Genomic DNA, 9,245 nt, shown 5'->3' with positions numbered 1-9,245 from the left:
TTCTGACCACAAAAGCAAAGCTAGATCCGAGAGTATGAATTTATTCAGAACCTGGCTCTTAGCAGAGTTGGTATGTTTCAGATTCAGATTCATTTTTGCTCTTTTTTTTTTTTTTAAATAAAAGCCTCAGGTTTCGAATGATGTACCAGCTCAGTGCAGTGTCTATGCTAATGAGATGAATAATGGAAGAAGAACAGAGTCAAGCAAACAAAGGACAACTGGGCCATCATTTATTATTGATACAAATTTATATAGTAGCATATGCTATTGAAGAAATCAGAAATTCGTAACACACAAATTCATATTGGAAATACAAAAAAAAAAAATCAAAATCATTTGAGGGTCAAGAACACAGGTTGACAGCACCACAAATGTTTTTCTCAGTCTGAGCAGGGGAGAACTAGGAATAACAAAAACCTACAAGAGACCAGGAACACTTATTGTTAAGATTGTGCAAACACTTTTCTTCACAATTTCCCACCCTGCAATAGGAACCTGCAGGGGTTTCCCAAAGACCTTGGTACAGTAAAGGGGCTGACAAGGCAGAAAAATGGTGCAGACAATTACTTCTTTTGACCTCCACAGCCAGCACCTGGCAGCAAGAGCAACCCTGCTGAGGGTTTTTATTTTTATTTTTTTCTGTTCTTCTCACCTGAAGGTACAATCTAAAAGGTTAGTAAAAACACACACAAGGCATTAGTGAAGAAGTAAGAAACGCTGAAAGCAAAGCTTTCACTGAAATAGAATCCACATTAGTCACCAAATTATCCAGTCCCAAAGATGAAGTACAAAACGTAAATGAAATGAATGACTCAACACTCCTCAAAAGGCAAACCTCGGCTCTATACCTCTTAACGCTTCCTGCGTCAGAAGTAGGCATCCACCAGAGAAGGCTGGCTTCTAATAAAGCGTCTTAGGGGCGAGGCTGGGAGGCAGGGCTATTTCAGGGGCTGTTCTCTCATCCAGAGTTCACAACGACCAGGTCCACACAGGCTCCTGTCTTTCACTGCCCACCTGTACACAAAGGCCTTCAGATTCAGCCTCTCTTCCCGCGCCAGGCTCTGCCATCTCTTCACATGTATGTGTCCCACTAGGTGTAAAGGAAGGTATGTGTGTGGGTGTGGAGCCCACTGAAAGCTCTAATGTGCAAACATCTGGACAGCGGGAGGTGTGACCAGTAATGGGCCAATGGGAAGCTGCTCTACAGATGATTGGCTCCCTGTCTGCGCTCTAGCCCTGTCTGTTGTCCTGGAGATCCAGGGTGTGGCTCATCAGTTTTGCTGCAAGAGATGGGTAGCGATTCCAGATTCTTGAAGCAATTTCAGAATTTCTGCCCTGAATTATGAAATTATGAATTATGCAAGCTGGTCTGAAGGAGCACCTGACCAGCCAGGAATTTCTGGGCTCAGCCAACCTTTCCTGCCCTGAACGAACACACTATTATTACCTTCGAAATGTGAAATCGGCTTTCCTCCAGATCTCCTGCTCTGGAAGCCAACATGCGGCTCATGCATTACCGCAGTATTTCTGTTCCCGACTCCCCAGATACACCACCGGCCACACCCACCTAAAAGTGTGCTTTTTTTTCCCCTCTCAGTTGAAGGACTATTTCACAAACCAAATACAACAGAGATCATCCCTACACACCCTGTAATACTGCCAGCATAACGTCTCACCTCCTCTTCCTCTGTTTACTGCCTATCATTCACTCGGCACGCCGTCCATTCATTCACTCAACAAACATTTCTGCACGCTTGTAGTGTGCAAGGCACTGCTGAAGGATGAAGAGCCAGCCGTGGCTCACACAGGCTCTGCTCTTGAGCTCGGGGGTCTGCAGAGTTGCCTGTAAAACTTTCATGGTTCATTCCTTCTAGATTTTAGTAGGAGTCTGGAATGTTCTCAAAGAGTTTGTGTCATTTCCATACGGATACGACACAACGCGGACACTCTGTGATTTACTCACTGATCGGATGTGCCATGCACGAGAACAGCATTCGCTTCTGGCTAATGGAATTGTGCCTCTGATTAAAAACACAATGTGCACGGTTCAGGCTGTACCCATAAGGTAGAAACAGAAAAGAAAACAAAGGCAAGTTGTGTGCATACTACACACAGAATATTCAAGTCGATATTTGAACACTATGCTATGTAAAAGCCACATACATATATGTGGGTTGTCATGTGCTGATGTGGGAGAAACTAAGAGCCTGAGCTACCAGAAAAGAACCCCCAGAGAGAATTCCCCGGACTATGGCACCAGGGACAGTGGCTCTATCTGCTGTATGACACACAGCAAACAGGCCCCATGTGTATCTGTTAACTCTGGTTTCATTCCAACCTCTAGGAAATTCACTCACTCAAATGATTCGCTTACTTTCTAAAAATCACTAACAAAATTAAAAACAAAAACAAAAAAACCCAAACACATGAGCTCCCTATGCACTGATGAACCACAGAACGCCTGGGGAAGCGGGGCTGAGTTTTAAAAGTATCTCTGGCATGCAGAGGCTGTGGTACTTCGCAGTGCTCTTCATGGCCCTGGCTGGAGTCCTCCTCAGTCTAAAGCATATTGAGATCCCCATTCAAAAAGGGCTCTAGAAAAGCCAAGTATACTTAGAGGCCTGGCCGCACAGGATAGTAAGTGGGGACAGTGCACAGATGTCTAAGTTGTGCTGATTAGAATTGTCAATGGAATCTGTGTGTCAGCATTCTGTATTCTGTGTCCAGAAGTCCAGAAAGGCCCACACAGAAGAGAGCTGGGGCAGAGGAAGAAACCAAAGGCTTTGTTTGTACTTGCAGATATCTGCTGCCCACAGAGCCCAGCTTTCTCGATCCAATCAGTGAAGCTAATTGTCCAGTGTCTGTCCTAATCCTAAAACACTTCTGGGGCCAGCCTTACAGAGTCGCTCTGTGTGGCCACTGAGACTGTTACAGGGACCTGTAGGCATAACCTTACTCTGACACTCTAGGGCAAGGGGGGTGTCTCAGTGGTTCTGTTTCATGAGGTAGCTCAGTTGTGAGTTGATGCATGCGATGTGTGCTGTCCGCCACTCAAAGCTAGTTTTCCCTTTTTTTTGTTTAATTTGAAAGATTATAAAAATACCAGTATTTCTCCCCGTTTTATAAAAAGGATTTTAGAAAAAAAAGAAAATACATCTCAGGGTTTCTCATTAAACTTCCGTCCCATCTTGTAAATTGTTGTGGACTCTGACCTCCAGATTCAGTTTTTTGACTTTAGCACCTTTGAACGTATAATACCCTTCATTGTCACTCAGTATGTTGACATTGCGCACGGTACAGTACTGTCTGTTGGCATTCTTCTCCACCTTGTCTGCATTTCTCTTGGCTACATCCACCTTGGTATTCAGAGGGTATTCCTCCAGAGTGTCCTCCGGAGGCTGTTTCTTCTTTTGCTTCTGGCATTTCCTGGTGACAAAACAGGCCACCAGAAACAGCAATAGGAGAAGCATGATAGCTGCCAACGCGCTGCCGATAGAGGCTCCGGTTTGCGACAGGGAAGCAGCTATAACGGGCTCCTGCATCTCCAGGTTCAGGGACTTCATGTTGGTGCCATTCTTGACTTGGTCTCCTTCATTGTCATAGATGAGGGAGTCATCAAGAGACAGCCAGCCACTGGGGTCCACCAGGTCCCTTTGGTGACGCCTCAGAGAGACCGTGAGAGAGCGCTGGACCCGAGGCCTTGAGGTGCTGTCAGGGCCAATGATGTAGATCACCTGGAGATACCACTGGTGTCCTGCTTCCACCTGCAGGGGGAGAGAGGCGGAGACAAGACACATGTTATCCAGAGAGCATTTCAGAAGAAGGGAAATGGAAAGACATCTGCTATAAGACTGGACAGAGAAATGGTCTTGAATAAAGTATTAACAATGAATGCTCTTGGTCCTAAGATACTGAGTGAAGGGTTAGGGATTCCGTTTTATTTCCAGATTATGATGGTCTTGGGTATACACGTTCTTTTCTATTTCCTGACTCATGTGGAATAGTCTACTAATTTATTTCATGGTCTCTTCAGCTAAATGAATGCTTATGAGTTACTGGCCTTTATTAATAGCAGTGGAATAATACTGTTAGCTACCACACTTATTCTCTGTGCCCTTTAATCGCTCCTTATGCTAACTTGCTATTTACCGATGAACTTCAGTTAAAATGGAGTCATGCAACAAATTTTCACTAAATAATTCTAAGCATGATATACAGACTCCTGACAATAATTTGCTGAACTTGAACGCTTTCTAGATCACCCCCCTGAGGAAGACCATAGAGCGCTTGATTGCCTCCTCATCTGGCCGTCTGGGAATGCTTCATGGCTCTGAAATAACTTCAAAGATCAGTCACTGTCCTGAAACCCAAGGTCATGGATAGCTACTCGGAGACAGAAAGAATAATGCAATATTTGACCTTGTTGGTTCATGTTTGTTTCTAGCACTTAGGGTATCCCCCACCCCCATCTGATGCCGATCATTTGTGTCTCTAACTCGGGCATTGTACTTATGACTTTGTTCAGTGTTTTCGCAATGCCTGTGAAATCAGCTGGTTCAGCAGACATCCCCAAAGGTAGCAATTTAAAAGAACACAGGGAAAAAAAAATCAGAGCAGTCCATGTACTGATGGACAATGACAGATGCAAATCCAAGAATTGTATCCTTGCATTGGTCTCCTGGGGATAGGGAACACTTGAGAGTGAAGGATAGGTTTAATAACAATGCAAAAGGTCTCCCAGCGAGAAGGCTATCAAAAGAAACAGAGAGTCACCTTATAGAGGGCATCTACTTTGAGGGTGAATCCATCCACACCCGGCATGCTGCTGACCACCTGGAAATCGGGCAACTCGGAAGCAAAGTGAGCCTCGAAAGGCACATCGTGGAAGTACTTGTCAGTGACCTCTGGCTGGCTGCGGTCCTAGGATTGAAAACAGCAAGAGACAAGGCGTTTGAAAGGCAATACTGAGAAGAGGAGGATATTCTCCACTCCTGTCTGTGGGTTGGGTGAGGAGAGTATGTTCTGTGCAAGGTTTCTCTGCAAGTCAGTGCTGCCTCTGGATAGCACTAAAGGAAGATTCTGGAAGGTTCTATCTAATCTGTTTCTCACAGACCACAGCTTACTTAAGTGTGTGTGTGTGTTGATGTTGTTAGTCATTCACAAAGCCCTTGACAAGAAACTTGTGAATGAATTCATTTTGCTTGTTCAAAGGCTGGACATACACAGCCAACCACCAGCTCCTAAGCTATGAGTCTTAGGACTCTTTCCACAGTTAAAAATCCAAACATCTCAAAGAACTTCTAGTTATGTGATTTTCTTATATCAACATTTACTGTGTTAAAAGTTAGACCTGAGCAACTAAATAAAACACTCCCATATTAATGCACTTTAAACTTACAATGAAAAGTTCATTACATGCTGACCTAAATAAGATAATTTTTAGTGAAATATACCCACATTCATCTCTTTCCCCAAAGAGACATGGTTTTGTGAGATTCTCCTAACTGCTTTTGTATTCAGTCAGTTGTTTTGTGGTATTTTAAATTTTAAATACTTAAAAGTATGCTGTTTTACCTAATTATGAAGAAAATCTAGTTTCAAACACAGCTATATAGTTGGAAAAAAGGAGTTATCTATTTATATAACTTCTTCCAGGTGATTGAGGATATTATATATGTCTAATATATAATATAAAATATATTTAATACAAATGTATGTGTATATACATATATGTGTATATATCTACATATATTACACACACATATATGATAGATAGGCAGACAGTCATAGATAGATAGATAGATAGATAGATAGATAGATAGATAGATAGATAGATGATAGCATTGTGTGTTGCATGGACATGTTCATGTGGGGTGTGTACTTGTGTGTGGATTCCTAGCATTGATGTTGGGTGTGCTCCTCAATCACTTCTTCACCCTATTTTTGAGATGGTTTTTCACCAAAAATGGATCTTCTTGACTGGCTGGCCAGTGAGCTGCAGATATCCTCTTGTCTGTCTCTGCTGTTGGGTCTTATAGGTACCCACTCGTTACATTGGTTCTGAGGCTCAAACTCAGGCCCTCATACTTGAATGGCAAGCACTTTACTGGCTGAGCTCTCTTTCTCTCTCTGTGTGTGTATGTGTGTGTGTGTGTGTGTGTGTGTATGTTGTGTATGTATGTACACATGCTTGAGTGCTTGAGGAGAGAACCTGTGACAGAAGAGGGCATTAGATTCCCTAGGGGTTGTGAGCTTCCTGATGTGGGTGATGGGAACCTACCTGAGTCTTCTGCAAGAGTAATACATGTTCTTATCCACTGAGGCCTCTCTCCAGCCCCCAAGGAAAACATGGAATCTGAATTGTATTTACTAAACTAATTGAGGATGTGCATGTGAAAAGGCCAGGACACCATTGTATTAGGAGAGCAATTTTAACCGTGTGGACTCTTGGAAGGAATCTAAGTGCCACCCAGGGCCATTGATCCAACTTGAAGAAACACCAGCGTAGGGTTTCCTTTCTCTGTAATATCAACAACAGTATATCTTGCCACCCACCATACCCAGTAAACTGGAAATGTCGTAGGCAAATGACCAGAGAGAAAGAACAATAATAACAAATATATAGGAAAAAGTGACTTATTTCACCAGGATTCACAGCCAAGGCGATGTCTAGCTGGCTGGACCTCAGCCTTAGCATAATGAAGGGCATACCAGCAGCAGGAATCTGTGCTTCAGGTGTTTATTTGGCTGAATGCATCCGTACTGTGGCCCTTCGTTGTAGATCGTCCCCGTAGGGTCAAAGAACGGCACGTAGCCATCCTTGCCGGTACAAAGATAGACTTTCTCCAGCTGCAGTTTGTAAGCAGAATGAAGGTTTTGTTCTGGATTCCAAAGGACTCGGCCGTAAAGGATCTGACCTGGAAAGATTGAAAGGCACCAATTAGATTGGACTTGGGAGGTTAAAGACACAGATGTGTCAAAGGCAGAGGGGACTTAACACACTTGCTCGGAGTGAAAAGTGCCTTTTCTGTGAGGAGCTCTGATTCTACGTGTCCCTGAGATAGACATTTACCATTTATTACTCCTCTAATTCATTGATATTACTGAATCATTTATGATATGGCAACCACTCATCTCTGCAGGGGGGATACAGAGGTGAGTGGGATGCAAATAAGGAGACAGAAATGAGAGCAAAGAGATTAATAATGTTTATTGATGACATTTATCAAATTCAGCAATTGCCACATACTGAACTAAACTTTTGGCATGCAGTAAAATGCATGGGGGGATTACAGTCTTCCAGCCGGGGAGACTGAGGCACCAGGTGGCTGACTGGATTGTTACAATTGTCACCATAATTGCAAGTGGTAGGATTGAGACTGCGGGTACTTGGCCTTGGTGACTCACCCTGATAGCATGTAGGAGACTGTATGTCACCTGCTACGACAGAGGGAAGGACTTGGTATTAAATGGGTGCAGGGCTAGCATGGAATCCACTTTGGGTGAGGTCTGGAGGGGTTTAAGGAGAGGTGATCTTTGGGCTGTCTCTTGAAGCAGGAGCAAGCATTTGTCAGAACATTCTGGGGAGGGAGACAGGATAGCATATTCTAGGTCACTGGGTTGATGTGGATGCTAGTGTGGGAACTTTCTTTTAGGGTATCCCATGTGGTCTCAAGTTCTTTATAATTTTTAAAATTTAATTCTTATTCACCTTAATTCTTCCATGAGCCCAATAAGCCTGCTATTGTTCCCTTAAGGAACCTACGCCAGGGAGGTTCACAGTGCTGGACATATAGCTGAAAGCCAATAGGAGTGCTACTGAAATCTCTCCAGGAAATCCAGAGGTCCCTTCCCCAAGTTGGACACCATGTTAGAACTGCATTAGAAATGCCAGCTCTCTCACCATCCACACCAGCACTTTCCCATAACGCAGCACTGCCAGTCACCAGATCACTGGGACTGTGATGTCGTTTATAAATTGAAGGAAGAATGTGGGTCCTTTTCTTAGTTCTACCTTGCCTTCCCTGGAATGGAGGCCTGGGAGATGTTCCCTGAAGAGCTAGCTGACTGAGGTATGGGTAAAGATATGCATCCAGCCCCGGGACTCACACAGAAGAGTCGTCTATCCAGGCGGAGCCAGAGGAAGCAACTCACCTTTGGAAAAGGCTCCTTTGTAATCCATCTCTGCCAGTGACATATCAGACGTGTTGGGATCCATCAAGAATACCTTCTCGTTATTGCAGAGCTGAAACTCAGTATTGAGCGAATACACAACCGGCACAGGGCGGTTGGTCTGCTGGAACGCGATGGGTATCAGGAACCTAGAGGTGGGAGAAGCGAGAGCCACTTGAGTGTCCTCTCTGCCTGACTTTCCTGGCAGTGCTTGAAGCTTTGCTGTGGGTACTGACCACTTACTGAGTGTCTTCATGAGGCTAATCTGCTCCTTTATTCACTTTTAATTTTTGAGACAGGATCTCATGTAGTTGAGGACAATTTTGATGTTTCCTTCCTCTTTCTTTTCAGGTGCTAGGATAATAGGCATGCACCCTACTGTTCTCAGTTTTTACAGTGCTAAGGTCACTCCAACACTCTGCCAACTGAATCATAGCCCTAGCCCTGGCCTAGGCTACTTAGGATAATTTAGTCCTTAGAATCCTTTGGTACCAGTGCACTTTTTTTTTTTTTTTGCTCAAAGTGTGTGTGTGTGTGTGTGTGTGTGTGTGTGTGTGTGTATGTGTGATATGTGTAGTGTAGGGTGAATGCATGTTTGTATGTGGGGCATGTGTATGTCTATGTATCCACATGTAGAGGCCAGAGGTTGATGTTAGTTGCTTTCCAATTCTCTGCTGCATAAAATAATATATTGTATGAAAAAAAGATTAGTTAAAGAAAAGATAGAGGGTTGATAGAAGAAAGTACTGAGAATTGACTATTCTGGTGTGCACAAATGCCCACATACACAGGTGCATACACACAAATAACAATAATTAAAAAAAACAGGGAGAAACTGAAAACATGGAAAAAATGACATGAAGCACAATCATAAAACAAACCAGGGATCCTAAGAAAAACATCCTGTAAGAGGGTCACTTGGGTAGGAAAAAAGGAGAGCTTATGTGTAGAGAACACTGTGAGTGTCTGGACAGGACCAGCCAGTTGCCATATTGATGCATGCCTTTAAACTGGGACTTGGGAGGCTGAAGCATGAAGGCCAGATTTATGTCCAGCCTGGGCTACATAGGGAG

The 9,245-nt window shown here is 43.7% G+C and overlaps 1 protein-coding gene across 4 annotated transcripts in view; it reads right to left on the bottom strand.

Annotated features, from left to right (window-relative positions):
* Positions 1 to 208: 208 nt before the first annotated feature.
* The window catches only part of Fras1 (Fraser extracellular matrix complex subunit 1), a 410,957-nt gene continuing 401,920 nt past the window's right edge, over positions 209 to 9,245 (bottom strand). For 3 of the 4 annotated variants that reach the window (XM_006534873.4, XM_017320847.2, XM_017320846.1), the window contains 4 exons: positions 8,155 to 8,321; positions 6,712 to 6,917; positions 4,774 to 4,920; positions 209 to 3,764 (listed from right to left, as the gene is read on the bottom strand). In XM_006534873.4, the coding sequence (XP_006534936.1) occupies positions 3,171 to 3,764; positions 4,774 to 4,920; positions 6,712 to 6,917; positions 8,155 to 8,321 (1,114 nt within the window). In that variant the 3' untranslated portion in view covers positions 209 to 3,170. The remainder of the gene's footprint in view (positions 3,765 to 4,773; positions 4,921 to 6,711; positions 6,918 to 8,154; positions 8,322 to 9,245) is intronic. The other variant, NM_175473.3, reaches the window with a different exon arrangement.

The sequence above is a fragment of the Mus musculus genome, chromosome 5 (genome assembly GCF_000001635.26).
Source record: "Mus musculus strain C57BL/6J chromosome 5, GRCm38.p6 C57BL/6J".
Taxonomy (NCBI): domain Eukaryota; kingdom Metazoa; phylum Chordata; class Mammalia; order Rodentia; family Muridae; genus Mus; species Mus musculus.
The sequence above is the reverse complement of the archived record's forward strand: the minus strand, read 5'-3'. Positions and strand labels throughout refer to the sequence as shown.